This window comes from Scardinius erythrophthalmus, assembly GCF_964197995.2.
Source record: "Scardinius erythrophthalmus genome assembly, chromosome: 23".
NCBI classification, from domain to species: Eukaryota; Metazoa; Chordata; class Actinopteri; order Cypriniformes; family Leuciscidae; genus Scardinius; species Scardinius erythrophthalmus.
In genome coordinates this window covers 32511181-32527744 of record NC_138243.1, presented here as the reverse complement: position 1 = coordinate 32527744, position 16564 = coordinate 32511181, and the positions used below count along the sequence as shown (strand labels likewise).

The window sequence follows — 16564 nt, the reverse complement described above, 5'->3', positions numbered from 1 at the left end:
ATTTAGCCTACAAAAATCGGAGCACTATTTAATTCTGGAAGGAGAAGCTTATAGACCTACCAACAAACCTGCCACATTTTTTAGAAATAGCAAAAATTCGTCTTATTTTTTTTTTCAAATAGGCCTATTTAAAACACACAAATTCATAGGGCGTTCTATGGGTTATATCAATATTTTGTGTTATTCAGCACTTCAGATGGAAATGTGCCGAGTTAAGCCAATACGACCTGGATTCTTTTCCTTGTTTAATAACTCCTCATATATGAGCATAAGAATTGGATTACCACAAATGATCTGTGCTGAATTCGTCAGGTCTGATTCAGTTCATCATTGATTGGGAGAGAACAGTTCAAACTTACTGGCTGTGGAAATCAGTGGGCGTGTCTCATTATACTATAAGCAAAACGCCGTAAAATAGCGCGCGCTCTGTGCAACCAAAACGGCGTTTTTTACGGCGTCATATGGCGAGATGAACGGCGTAAAAAGCGGCGCTTTCCATGCACACTAAAACGCCGTCAAATACGGCGTCATTGACGTATTTCGCGCGTATTTTACATATCAACGTATCAACGGCGTATTTTACGGCGTCCAATACGGTTTAAAACGCCGTATTTGACGGCGTTTGGCTTTAAACGCGATTAATCTATGGCGTATTTCTGAGCCTCTTGGCTTGCCATATGGCTTGCCATAGAGAAACACGTTTGCTGCGCTCAGAGAGAAACACGTTAGCGGCGCTCAGAGAGAAACACGTTAGCGGCGCTCAGAGAGAAACACGTTAGCGGCGCTCACCGGACTCATTACGGAGTCCCAATTCAGAGGCTGCATTCACGAAGGTCGAACCGAGCATTGTTAAACGAGACGGTCTAGCCCAGCGGTTTCAAACTGTGGGTCGCGGAGTGGGAAGAGGCGGGTCACATGGTCACTATCGCCTGCAGCTAAACTTACATTTCAGTGAATGACACACACACACACACACACACACACACACACAAACAGTCTAGCGTTGCACGATGTACTAACGTTAAATAGAAATCACTATATTGTTTAGTCAGTGCGATTTTTTAATCGCAAAGGCTACGATTTAATTAGATAAATCTGTCCACACTGTGTTTCATAAAGCAAGCATGCGACTTCTTGTGATAATATTCAGCATCTCAGAGCGGCTCGGTTCATTGAGCGCATTATTAATGAGAAGAAACTTGTTCACTCCAATCACTGCGCTGTATTCTGCATTCTGACGAACGGCTGATTTAGGTCTGGGCTGCGATTCCCAAAAGCATTGTGAGCTAAGCTGATCGTTGATGTCAAACGCATCGTCTCTCGTCGTCTGTTCAACTCAGCACTGTTGTCTTTCAGAGATATAGTCGTCGTGAGAGTGTGTTGTTTGCGTTCCCTTGCATGCTTTTTGCTACCTACCAACACAAGGAAAATATTTATGTAAAAAATTTCACATGTACACGCACGAGCACGAAAGTGTTTTCTGCCCTGAACACCGCGTTGAGTTTAACAACACTCGCAGCATAAATATTAGTATTGAAATTTTACAGTCCTAGGCCTACTATCAAATAAAATGATTAGTTTATTATTTTTTTATATTCAGAATTTTTGTCATATCAAACTTTTGGTTAAGATTAAGCTTACAGTAGACTACTTTTTCATTACTTTAAATTTGTTCTGCCATGTCTGTGTAAATCAGTTGAGGCAGCAGACTAAAACTATTCGGTATTATGGATAGATTATACTTGTCTAGGTGGTCCTGGAATGTAAAAGTTTGGGAACCCCTGGTGTAGCCTGCGGAGAACAGCTGCCGTTCACGAGTGCCAGTAACATTTATACTGGACTTGTTTGAAAGTTCTATTCACCTGTCTGAAAACAGGGTTCATAACCTATGTAAAACTGTGCATGTTTGATGCAGTGATGCTTCGAGTGACGCAGCCTCTGAATATTGTTAGCAGCAAATGAAATGCAAACATACCAAAAACTGTGGTTCCGCGATCCGAGACACTTCCTGTGAAGAAAAAGAGATGCACCAATGAAAGTCTGTCATGCACCCGGTATCTACACACACTCTTCAATTGAAGCATGCTGTGTGTGTGTGTGCATGCGTGAGTGAGTGTGAGTGTGAGTGTGTGTGTGTGAGTGTGAATGTGAGTATGCTTGAGTGAGGGTGAGTGAGTGTGTGTGTGTGTGTGTGTGTGTGTGTGTGTGTGTGTGTGTGTGTGTGTGTGTGTGTGTGTGTGTGTGTGTGTGTGTGTGTGTGTGTGTGTGTGTGTGTGAGTATGCTTGAGTGAGGGTGAGTGTGTGTGTGTGTGTGTGTGTGTGTGTGCGTGAGTGTGTGTAGTGTTGGAGTGAGTGAGTGTGTGTGTGTGTGTGTGTGTGTGTGTGTGTGTGAGAGTGAGTGTCTATGCGTGTGAGTGTGTCTGTGTGTGTGTCTCACCCTGTGAACGGCCCGCAGGGACTGAGCTGAGCTCTGGCCGTCGCCCCACTGAAGCTGCCCGGGATACTGGCCTTTCTCCAGAACATACTGATGTCCAGTGAAACACCTGCCACTGTATGCCACCCACCTGAAACACACACACACACACACAAATCAGACTCCTGCTGCCAGGAGCCCTTCACACCGAGGACCAGAACTTTAACGGTAATGACACAGAGAAACAATATCACAGAGAGCAATCCTGCTTTAAAGAGCTTGTGCATTAAAGCGACAGCGCTCTTAGAATAAACAAACGTCTGCTGGTGTGGGATATACTCTACCAGTCAAAGGTTTTGGATCGGTAAGATTTTTAATGTTTTTAAAAGAAGTCTCTCCTGCTCACCAAGTAATAAAGGCTCACCAAGGCTGCATTTATTTGATTAAAAATACAAAAAAAATAGTAATATTGTGAAATATTATTCTGATTTAAATCAGCTGTTTTCTATGTGGATTTTTTTTTAAATAAAAGTTCTTCTTTTGGCAAAATTACCTAATTCCTTAATAGCCTAAACAGAGGCTTTACTACCTTCAAACTTAAATTGTTTAATTTCATTGTTGTTTCAATCTTTCATTACATTACTGTTTGAATACACTATTTTTTTGTACCTTTTATAAAGGGCATTTTTCCCCTAATTTTATTAAATGTATGCTCCATCTTTCATTTCAAATTCTTAAATTTGATCAACATATTCAATTAAAATAATAAGACACTAGGCTGTTACCAATCAAATTAAATAATTTACATTGAAAAATTATAACTGTATTAAATTAGATTATTTTAAATATTTTTGAATATACAAATAAGGAATGTTGAAAAGAATGATACTTTATGAAACTAAACCGCCAGTAGGAGGCGGCGGATGACCGTCTTAATGAGCGAGTCATAGAGTCGTTCATTCAAACGATTCGTTCAAATGGCTGATTTATTCAGAATGAGGCAGTTTATGAATGGGCAATTGAATCTTTGACTCAACCAATTCTTTCAAAACGCTGAATCCTTCAGTAATGCAACAAGTGTTGCTGTGAGATGCGCTGTGGTTCTGTGGTGATCTTTGTTTGGAACTATTTTCGCTGCTGAAACAGAACAAAAACAGTCATTGCGTCTAAAATGTAAGTGACTTAATTTTAACTATTTGTTTATTGAACTGTTATGAAATCAGTCTCGGTTTCAATCTTGATGGCATTCAGGCAAACAGCTCTCTGGTCGCTTGTAGCCTAGGCTATATATTGTTTCTTAACTATAATATGTTATAAATAACTGCGCGAGCCTCAACAGCGCAACATTGTTACCGTCAGTACATTAGGTAGGCCTATATTATTATCAACTATAGGCTATCAATCACCACTTACTTTAAATGAAATAAAACAGAATCATCCTCACGTTTTCGGTGATTCCCTAGTTATTTTTTATTGTCGTGAGCCGGAGGCGGCACAAAATTTGACGGAGGTGGCCGCCTCATAATTCTCTATGCAGGAAAAACCCTGGTAACGTAACGCGTAAATGCGCTTAACTAGTGTAAATCAAGCAAGCTAGTATGCAAAGGTCATGAAGTGTTGGCGAAATAACACATTAGGGGACTGGAGTGAATATGGAATTATTTCCAGAAAACTTCTTGCACAAAATAAATTCAAGCACTTTCAAGCACCTGTCTCTATGTATGTTTATTTTCAAAAACTTTCCAGGGCCTTGAAAACATTTTTTCAGATTCACAAACTTTCAAGGATTTCAAGGACCCGTGGGAGCCCTGCTCATATTAGAGTGATTTCTGAAGGATCATGTGACACTGAAGACTGGAGTAATGATGCTGAACATTCAGCTTTGATCACAGGAATAAATTACACTTTACTATATATTCACATAGAAAACAGCTGATTTACTCTCTCTCTTTCTTAGCATTATTCCCGCTCATTTGCAGGGTCTGCTTCACACACACGATTCGGCACAGGTTTTACGTCAGATGCCCTTCCTGTCACAACACAGCACAGAGAGTTCTGGGACAAGAAAACAGCTGTTTTACACTGGAATAATATTTCACTGTTTTTACTGTATTTTTGATCAAATAAATGCAGTCTTGGTGAGAAGAGACTTACCGACCCCAAGCGTTTGAGTGTTAGTGTAGTTCTCATTATAGTTCTAGTTCTCGTGTGAGCAGGCCTTCTCTCTGTGGCTCTTATCGCGGTTCTGAAACGCTTCCTCACGCTCCGCTCTTCACACTGATGCTGTCGGACTCCTGCAGATCCGGGACGTCCACACACACCTCGGTTTCCTCATCACAGCTCTTCACACACACCACTGGCTCCAGGAAATCCTGAGGGAACGTGACGGGTCATTAGCAAACACAAGATCCCTGATAAGGTCGCTCATATTGAGGCATTTCAATTATCTTTTCTCATCCACTTTTTCTCATTTTTAACTCCATAATACTTAAACATGAAACATGATCTTAAACAACAATACTGAGGTGATGAAATAATGGACCTCTGAAGCATTTACACAAGCAAAGGCCTGATGAAGTTCATGGAAACATCAGGAACACTCACAGTCTGAATGAAGCGCAGTGATTGGATCGTCAGCTCAGCTCCTCCGAACAGTCGTGTACAGTCGCTGTATTCCCCCTCCTCCAGCACACACTGATGACCTCTGAACCCTTCACTGGAGAAGCACACCCATCTAACACACACACACACACACACACACACACTGAGTGTTTTTGACCAGCAGTGTGTTCATGTGACTGATGGAAACATCAACTGCTGTGTAAAGATGGAAACACACACTGGACGAGAAGCATTTACATTCACACTGCCGGCTGTATACAGAGCCTGTTATATTTTTCCATTAAATTAAATTATTAATGTATTATTAATGTATTAATAACTCCACACTAGGCTGAAAGATTGTGCATTTTCAGCAGAACGTTGTGCTGTTTAAATACCATCCGTTTCATGTAATAACTCAGACTGGCCTTTCTCAGATTTTTCAGACACAGAACTTCATACTCATCGATGTCACTTTACTCCTGCTTAAAATCAACATTCACTGTTTTAGTGTCTTGAGCTGAACGCCACGTGACCAGTGTGTGACGAGAGCAAACATGAACATGTCTGAACATGTATCATTCCTCACACACACACACACACACACACAAATAATAACACACATATACTCACACACTCACTCATATACTCACACACTCATATACTCACACACTCATATACGATATACTCACACGCTCATATACTCATACACACATATACGATATACTCACACGCTCATATACTCACACTCATATACTCACACACTCATATACTCACACACTCATATACGATATACTCACACACTCATATACGATATACTCACACGCTCATATACTCACACACTCATATACAATATACTCACAGGCTCATATACTCATACACACATATACGATATACTCACACACTCATATACTCACACACTCATATACGATATACTCACACACTCATATACGATATACTCACACGCTCATATACTCACACACTCATATACTCACACACTCATATACAATATACTCACAGGCTCATATACTCACACACTCATATACGATATACTCACACGCTCATATACTCATACACACATATACGATATACTCACACGCTCATATACTCACACTCATATACTCACACTCATATACTCACACACTCATATACTCACACACTCATATACGATATACTCACACACTCATATACGATATACTCACACGCTCATATACTCACACACTCATATACTCACACACTCATATACAATATACTCACAGGCTCATATACTCACACACTCATATACTCACACACTCATATACGATATACTCACAGGCTCATATACTCACACACACACATAAATACTAACACACATATACTCACACACTCATATACTCACACACACACACACACACACATAAATATTAACACACATATACTCACACGCTCATATACGATATACTCACACGCTCATATACTCACACACTCATATACTCACACACTCATATACGATATACTCACACGCTCATATACTCACACACACACACATAAATACTAACACACATATACTCACACACTCATATACTCACACACACACACACACACACACATAAATATTAACACACATATACTCACGCACATATACTCACACACACTCATATTCACACACACACTCATATATATACTCACTCACACATCTTCTCACACACACACTTATATACTCACACTAGGGCTGTCAACTTTAGTCGTTTAGTCGACTAATCGGTCGATGCCGTCTTGGTCGACTGACATTCTCATTGGTCGACCAGTTGCATAATTTTTTTTTTTTTTCACCAATAAAGAAATTTTCATTGATTTACTCCTTGATATTTATTCCTTTATAAGCAGTTATATATTACTGTATTCTAAATATAATTAGCCTATGTTTTATCCCCAACTTTTAATGCTTTAATTTAGGCTATTTTGTAACAGCGCCACAGTTTAGCGCACCACGTAGAACACTCGGGAACCGCACCTGTGGCTGGCTGCACTGCTGCTTTGCGCTCAGTAAAGAATATAGGTAGGCTAGTAATCTATGTGTCTGTCTGTCCGTTTGCATTTTGATTATTTCGAGAACCGTTTATCCAATCGACAGTGTCGCATTTGGTGCAATATAGACAGACACGCGAGACGCGACACGTTCAGAATTACTAATAGTAAACTACAGAACAGCGCGAGCGGGAAGCGGCGCGCCTCACGCGAGCAGGGCTATATTCTCCGAGAACGGACACTGCACTAGTGATATAAAACGCACAGTCTGTTAACTTAGGCAATACTTTTAAGGTAGTCTAATATTTTTCTGACTAACAAATTACTGACACAGTAAAGGGTACATTTAAATAAAGAAAAATGAAATTTAAATAAAGAAAAAAACGAAATTTAAATACAGAAAAAATTGAATTTTAAATAAAGAAAAACGAAATTTAAATAAAGAAAAACGAAATTTAAATAGGCCTAAAGAAAAACGAATTTTAAATAAAGAAAAACGAAATTTAAATAAAGAAAAAATGAAATTTAAATAAAGAAAAACGAAATTAAGTTAGCCTAAATTAAAAACGAGATTAATTTAGACGGGTAACGGGTAAAAAAGTCTAATACATTTTGTTTCTATTATTCTATTTTCCACAATGTCAAAGCAACAGCAGCAATACAAGCTCAGACATGCACTTCGGTCCATACAAACTCCGCTGTTCTGCGCTCTAGCCAGAACACTCCCGTTGCTGGAACACTCAGAGGCGTCGGTTCTATTTCTAGCATGCTCGAGCCGCGCCTGAGACGCGTGCCTCGCGCAGGTAGTGTGCAAACTCCAACCTATTAACATGGGAGCCGAAATAAAAACAGACACTTAACGCAGCTGAGACTCTCACGCCAGCAGCCAGTGTGTCGCCGGCCTTATTCAAGCGCGAATGAGAACTGTTTCGCGGGGGATCCCTGGTGTCAATAAAAAAAAAAAAAAAAAACGTTTTTTCGTTGTTTTATAAATGCTCTATGATAATTGTTTATTAAATATTCAATCAAAATGCAAAACATCGCGTCTTTTTTTTTTTTTTTTTTTGTCGACTAATCGTTGTGCAGGACAGGACTTTGGTCGACTAAGCATTTCTTTGGTTGACTACAGCCCTAACTCACACACACTCACTCATATACTCACACATTCATACTCACATATACTCACACACATATACTCACACTCATATGCACACGCACATATACTCTCACACACATACTCACACACACATACTCACACACATATACTCATACACACATATACTCACATACTCATATACTCACACTCTCATATACTCACACACACTCACACACTCATTCATATACTCACACGCTCATATACTCACACACACGCACATATACTCACACGCTCATACTCACACGCACATATACTCACACGCACATATACTCACACTTATATACTCACACACACTCACTCATATACTTACACACATTCATACTCACACACACTCATACTAACACACTCATATACTCACAGTCATATACTCACACGCACATATACTCACACAGTCATATACTCACACAGTCATATACTCACACGCTCATATACTCACACGCTCATATACTCACACACTCATATACTCACACGCTCATATACTCACAGTCATATACTCACACACTCATATACTCACACGCTCATATACTCACACGCACATATACTAACACACTCATATAATCACACGCTCATATACTCACACAGTCATATACTAACACACTCATATACTCACGCTCATATACTCACACAGTCATATACTCACACGCACATATACTCACACAGTCATATACTCACACGCACATATACTCACACTTATATACTTACACACACTCACTCATATACTTACACACATTCATACTCACACACACATATACTCACACTTATATACTCACACACACTCATATACTTACACACATTCATACTCACACACACATATACTCACACACACTCATACTAACACACTCATATACTCACACAGTCATATACTCACACGCACATATACTAACACACTCATATACTCACACGCTCATATACTCACAGTCATATACTCACACGCTCATATACTCACACGCACAAATACTAACACACTCATATACTCACACGCTCATATACTCACAGTCATATACTCACACGCTCATATACTCACACACTCATATACTCACACACTCATATACTCACACTCATATACTCACACAGTCATATACTCACACGCACATAAACTCACACAGTCATATACTCACACGCACATATACTCACACACTCATATACTCAAACGCTCATATACTCACACAGTCATATACTCACACTCATATACTCACACTCATATACTCACACACTCATATACTCACACGCTCATATACTCACACAGTCATATACTCACACCCACATATACTAACACAGTCATATACTCACACGCACATATACTCACACACTCATATACTCACACGCTCATATACTCACACAGTCATATACTCACACACTCATATACTCACACAGTCATATACTCACACACTCATATACTCACACGCTCATATACTAACACGCACATATACTAACACACTCATATAATCACACGCTCATATACTCACACAGTCATATACTAACACACTCATATACTCACGCTCATATACTCACACAGTCATATACTCACACGCACATATACTCACACAGTCATATACTCACACGCACATATACTCACACTTATATACTTACACACACTCACTCATATACTTACACACATTCATACTCACACACACATATACTCACACTTATATACTCACACACACTCATATACTTACACACATTCATACTCACACACATATACTCACACACACTCATACTAACACACTCATATACTCACACAGTCATATACTCACACGCACATATACTAACACACTCATATACTCACACGCTCATATACTCACAGTCATATACTCACACACTCATATACTCACACGCTCATATACTCACACGCACAAATACTAACACACTCATATACTCACACGCTCATATACTCACAGTCATATACTCACACGCTCATATACTCACACAGTCATATACTCACACACTCATATACTCACACAGTCATATACTCACACGCACATAAACTCACACAGTCATATACTCACACGCACATATACTCACACACTCATATACTCACACGCTCATATACTCACACAGTCATATACTCACACTCATATACTCACACACTCATATACTCACACACTCATATACTCACACGCTCATATACTCACACAGTCATATACTCACACCCACATATACTAACACAGTCATATACTCACACGCACATATACTCACACACTCATATACTCACACGCTCATATACTCACACAGTCATATACTCACACACTCATATACTCACACACTCATATACTCACACGCTCATATACTCACACAGTCAAATACTCACACACTCATATACTCACACACTCATATACTCACACGCTCATATACTCACACAGTCATATACTCACACACTCATATACTCACACGCTCATATACTCACACAGTCATATACTCACACGCTCATATACTCACACACTCATATACTCACACGCTCATATACTCACAGTCATATACTCACACGCTCATATACTCACACACTCATATACTCACACGCTCATATACTCACACAGTCATATACTCACACACTCATATACTCACACACTCATATACTCACACGCTCATATACTCACACAGTCATATACTCACACACTAATATACTCACACAGTCATATACTCACACACTCATATACTCACACTCATATACTCACACGCTCATATACTCACACAGTCATATACTCACACGCTCATATACTCACACAGTCATATACTCACACACTCATATACTCACACACTCATATACTCACACGCTCATATACTCACACAGTCATATACTCACACACTCATATACTCACACAGTCATATACTCACACACTCATATACTCACACAGTCATATACTCACACGCATATACTCACACAGTCATATACTAACACACTCATATACTCACACGCATATACTCACACAGTCATATACTCACACGCACATATACTAACACGCTCATATACTCACATGCTCATATACTCACACACATATACTCACACGCTCATAAACTCACACGCTCATATACTCACACACTCATATACTCACACACTCATATACTCACACACTCATATACTCACACGCTCATATACTCACACGCTCATATACTCACACACTCACTCACTCACACATACTCATGCACACACTCACACTTACACACAAACACTTCCAGCCAGTCGTCACTACAGAAGTTCATCAATTTGCAGATGTTTCCATCTGAAACATTAACAGCATCACTTGTTTCATGAGAATCAGAGACACACACACTCCCCCGGTGACCCGTAGAGAGGACACAGCGGCGGGTCCCTCGATGTCCCTCAGACGGGGTGTGTGATCCAGCAGCTCCCAGCACTGACCCTGGAACTGCGGCTTCTCAAACAACATCACCTACACAGGACACAGAAATCTCATCCACTGATCCGAGAACAGCTCTGAACATCAGCATCTGTTTTGTCTGTCTGTCTTACCTTCGGGTCCAGAGGTCTCGTCACCCGCAGTCCAGCCTGAAACACAGGAGAAACAGCAGACGTTAGCTTGCACTCGCTGCTGTCTTCACATCTGAGGCTCTCGCATCGGTTCAGACGACCTCTTTCTGTGTTACTAAACGTGATGTTTACGGAGCACATTGTGAAGAGCGTGTCTGTGGTCGGGAAGGGGTGAATATGTACCAGTTTCACTGGCCGAAGACTCTTCACACGGGACAGCAGGGAATCCTGGAGAACCGGCGTGATTCTCCCGTCAGCTTCCAGAACGGCAGACGAGCCGCTGAATCCAGGCTGATCAAACACCAACCAGCTGCACATCGAGGACACAACACACATTAACCACTGCCAGCACAACATCCGGCTGGGTTTAACGGCTTGCGGAAAATAAATAAATGTCAAAAAGCATGTCCTTCGGTAGTAAGAGAAAGCTGCAAATTCCACTTTTTTAATCACTTTGCTTATCAAAAATTTTCAAAACTTGCACCTTGGAACCTGTTTCAGAGTTTGTGTTCTTGAGCTCCAAACACTGTTGTGTGTGAATGAACGGCCAGAACACATTAAAAGTTTCTGTCTTCAGTTAAAATGGTGTTGTGTTAGCGGCCGCTAAGTTAATAACTAATGATCTGTACAACGGAAGTGAATCAATCAAAACTAACTTTATCTGGACAATAACTTTATTCTAGATCTGCTGTAAAGCCTAAACAATCTCTGTTACTGTAATCTCCTGTTATCACTGTAAAGCTGCTTTGAAACACTCTATATTGTTAAAAGCGCTTTATAAATGAAAGTGACTTGACTTTTTTGGCTAATTATTAATCCATAATAATTGTGTCTTTGGACATGGTGGACTGGTGAAACGCTCCTGGTCTCTAACCTCGTGGCAATGCTAGAAACATTTCAAACGTCCAGTTTGTGATCAAGAAAATTACATTAAAAAAGGATGGTTTAATGGTTTCTGCCCAGATCAACTAAGATCAAACTTCCTGCTTTCTTTAAAGGATCATGAAAAACCAAAACACATTTTTTGAGACAGATCATCATCACTGAAAACACTTAAAGCACTCATGTGTCTGTATAATGAGTGTGTAGCAGGGCTGTGTTCGACTGGTTGTTGTCTTCGCTCTTCCACCCTCTACACTCCCACTTTCCCACAGTTTACACGCACACTCCTACCATCCGGTCCTGACACAGAGGTCCGAGAGCAACACGGGCCCGTCCCGCTCCGTCAGGTCCGTCGCAGAATAAACACGGATCGTCTGAGACGTGCTGGGAAACAGATGGATCTCTGGAACACTGTCATCCTGAACAAAACACACGCTTTAACTCCAGCAGAGCTCATGAACACACAATACACACACAGTTCCAGATTCATGTCTGTTAGTTCACCTGACTGCTTGTTTGTGTTTATTTTATTATTATAAAAGTTACATTGAACGTTCGTTGCTTCCCTGAGCCTTTAAGCTTGTTACAGTATGATTTATATTTCTGCCTCCCACAGTTTGTGTATACAGTGCAGTCTGTGCGGAACAGTGTTAGAATATAAAGGGCTTAAAAAAACGCACACTACCAATAATAAACTCTCTTCATTAAATATATTAACATGTACAGTCACAAAAAATGTATGCGCTGTATGTCTTCAGTTTGGGGTAAAAATCAATGTCAAACACTGGCGTAAAACATGATAATTGGAGTGAAGACTGTATTGTCTTTAACCCTTTAATACCCAGTGTCATGGTTTCCCAGCCCAAATGTCCAGTTATGGCCATGGATATAAGCCATAGAAATCTGATATGGCCAGGACTGGTTAACTCACCTACACTACACACATCTTGTGAACACGAAGTCCAAACTTAAAACTGGACATTTTCAGGATGTATGACAAATTAGGCAATAGGCAGCAAACAATTTAATAGAGACAGTTGAAATTCAGCATGCATGCCTATTTTTGTGTCACTGCTATGGCTGTTCATAATGAAATGTAATACACACATACAGGGTGACTCGATCTGCAGAAACTGCCACAAGGTGGGGCTATAAGCAATGCATTTATATTCAAGTCTGTTGAAGGGCATAACTTGTATCGACACCACAAGAGAGTTGCAGATCACAGCAGTGTTTCAGATAAACACCATTCAAATATACAGTGCAACATGATCAAAATCATATGTACCATTTGTGTATAAAAACATTTCTAGAAACGTTTATTTTCTGCATTTATACCCTATTAATTATATACTACTATAACCTATAGTAATGGAAAGGCCTGAGAAAGCGGCAGCTCCTGATACCTTCAGTGTCCTGACGGATCCCACAGACAGAACAGCACTGGGATCGGGATCGGGATCAGTTCTGCTGGTCTTCACAGTCTGACCCTCCTCCAGAACAACACATGAGCCACGGTACCATGAATCCACATACAGCAGCCAGCTAAACACACACACACACAAACAATGAGAACATACATCATCATCTTAACAAGCAATACACAACAGCAGCAACACACTCACACACAGAATTTCAAGGATGTTGCTGTGGAGACCAATAGAGAGTCTCACACTCTTTGTCTGAAGTGACTGAACAGAAAGCATTAAGAAACAAGCAGAAGAAACTGGATGAAGTATTCTGAATGATATCAATCCACAGTCTGAATCATAATCACACACTGTTGGCTCGTTGTCCAGAGCAGAACTGAGCGACTGATCCTGGTTTTCCTCTACTCGGTCACTCATGGAGTTTGTGTTCCTGTCATTGGAACACTTAATATTCAACATTATTATTAATATTCAACATTATTATTGATCTGACTGAACCGAGCTGATGATGACATCACTGTTTTCTGCAGAGCGGCTTTACAATGAACTAATTCAGTAATTGATTAACTTTACAGAGTTATTGAACTGAACCAACACTGAACTGACTTCAGCTGAATCATTTATTTATTGTATTTACCTTTATTTTACCAGGAAGTCTCTTTTACAAGAGAGACCAGGCCAACATTTTAAAATACAACGAATTCACACAAAAAAAAAATCACTGTTTATTATTGACTTTTTAAAGCTGCTTTACAGCAGAACTCTGTTTGCATCACTGAATTTACAAGTTATTTCCCAATGAAGCTGCTTTAAAACAATCTGTGTTGAATAAAGTGCAAACTCACTTTAAATAAAGGTTAAACACACACACACACAGGACAGGAACACATACACTTAAGAAATATTTAACTCCATAAACCTTAAAGAACATCTCAACATCTGTGCGTGACGCCACTGTTTTATTCATAAACTCTCTGGATCAAATCAGCCTTCTGTCCACTGCACCAGAACATTTTCACTGGAAAAGTTTACGAAAAACAAAGTTAAAAACACCCCCATGTGATTTCCCACGCGCTCGAGCGCTGCTGAATAATGCAGACGCGTCTGTGGAAGTGCATTAGCGAGACGACATGGCAGAAGCTCTCAGAGCTCTTTTAAAACAAGCCAGAAAAATGGAGACAAAATCACTTCATCTATTAGACATGAGCTGCAGCGCACTTATACACACACACACACACACACACACACACACACACACTCAGTCTCTGTCTCTGTCTGAGAGCCAATGGGAGTCCACTTAGATTCAAAATTATGATATGAGCTGTAACAGTCCAGTTTTGCCACTGTCCATGAAATGAGCTCATATCATAATTTTGAATCTAAGTGGACTCCCATTGGCTCTCAGACAGAGACAGAGACTGAGTGTGTGTGTGTGTGTGTGTGTGTGTATAAGTGCGCTGCAGCTCATTTCACACACTCACACACGCACACTCTCTCACACACACACACACACACACACACACACACGGCTGGACACTGCAATCTGTGTGCGTGTGTGAGTGAGTGAAACACAGATCACTGTGAACTCAGACTCAGCCAGGAAGGATACTGTGTGTGTGTGTGTGTGTGTGTGTGTGTGTGTGTGTGTGTGTGTGTGTGTGTGTGTGAGTGAGTGTGAGAGTGTGTGAGTGTGCGTGTGTGCGTGTGTGTGTGTGTGTGTGAGTGAGTGAGTGAGTGAGTGAGTGAGTGAGTGAGTGAGTGAGTGAGTGAGTGTGTGTGTGTGTGTGTGTGTGTGTGTGTGTGTGTGTGTGTGTGAGTGAGTGTGAGAGTGTGTGAGTGTGCGTGTGTGTGTGAGTGAGTGTGTGTGTGTGTGTGTGTGTGTGTGTGTGTGTGAGTGAGTGTGAGAGTGTGTGAGTGTGCGTGTGTGTGTGTGTGTGTTGTTTAAGCATTACAGTGAGATGTATTTTCTGATGGAAGTAAATATGATCACCATCCTCTCAGCGCGTGAAGCGTAGCTCCGTGAGCAAACAGATCCTTCCCAGTGTCCTCCACATCGTCACAGATTTCTCTTCTCTCAGCGCTGAGTGACTGACCCTCGTAGATGAGCATCTGTGTTTGCAGAAAAACATCAGCAATGGGGACCAAAAGACCACTGAGCACACACAAGTTACAGACGGCCTGAACAACAGCAGAAATAAATCCTTTTCCTGTTATCACTGTAAAGCTGCTTTCAAACAATCTGTATTGTATAAAGTAAAAAAAATCTTTACCATTATAATCCTGACAATGCTATACTGGCACAATCTAAACAAGTGATGGATGTTTACATTTTAGAGTGTGTGCCCTACTTTTACTTGCCTAAAGCCCTATTGGGGGATGCAAAGGAAATGCAGAAATCAGTTCAAAGTCTCAGGAGCTCAGACTGAACACAAACAACCATAAGCATAAGATGCCTAATGAAGGACAGCCATAGAGAAGAACTTACTGGTGTCGGTCTAGGGTTGACCTTTCCAAACCCTCTGTTCTCTTCCTGTGAGCACACAAAGAAAAAAAAGCATTTTTTTTACACATATATATATATATATAGA

The 16564-nt window shown here is 40.4% G+C and overlaps 1 protein-coding gene across 3 annotated transcripts in view; it reads right to left on the bottom strand.

Moving 5' to 3' along the window:
* LOC308684124 (beta/gamma crystallin domain-containing protein 3) overlaps nt 1-16564 on the bottom strand; it is a 57026-nt gene that overhangs the window by 25201 nt on the left and 15261 nt on the right. For all 3 annotated transcript variants that reach the window (XM_081355203.1, XM_081355201.1, XM_081355202.1), the window contains 11 exons: nt 16462-16506; nt 15967-16085; nt 13953-14091; nt 12838-12965; nt 11848-11974; nt 11647-11682; nt 11445-11566; nt 5018-5147; nt 4676-4785; nt 2438-2564; nt 1976-2008 (listed from right to left, as the gene is read on the bottom strand). In XM_081355203.1, coding sequence (XP_081211329.1) covers nt 1976-2008; nt 2438-2564; nt 4676-4785; nt 5018-5147; nt 11445-11566; nt 11647-11682; nt 11848-11974; nt 12838-12965; nt 13953-14091; nt 15967-16085; nt 16462-16506 — 1116 coding nt within the window. The remainder of the gene's footprint in view (nt 1-1975; nt 2009-2437; nt 2565-4675; nt 4786-5017; nt 5148-11444; nt 11567-11646; nt 11683-11847; nt 11975-12837; nt 12966-13952; nt 14092-15966; nt 16086-16461; nt 16507-16564) is intronic.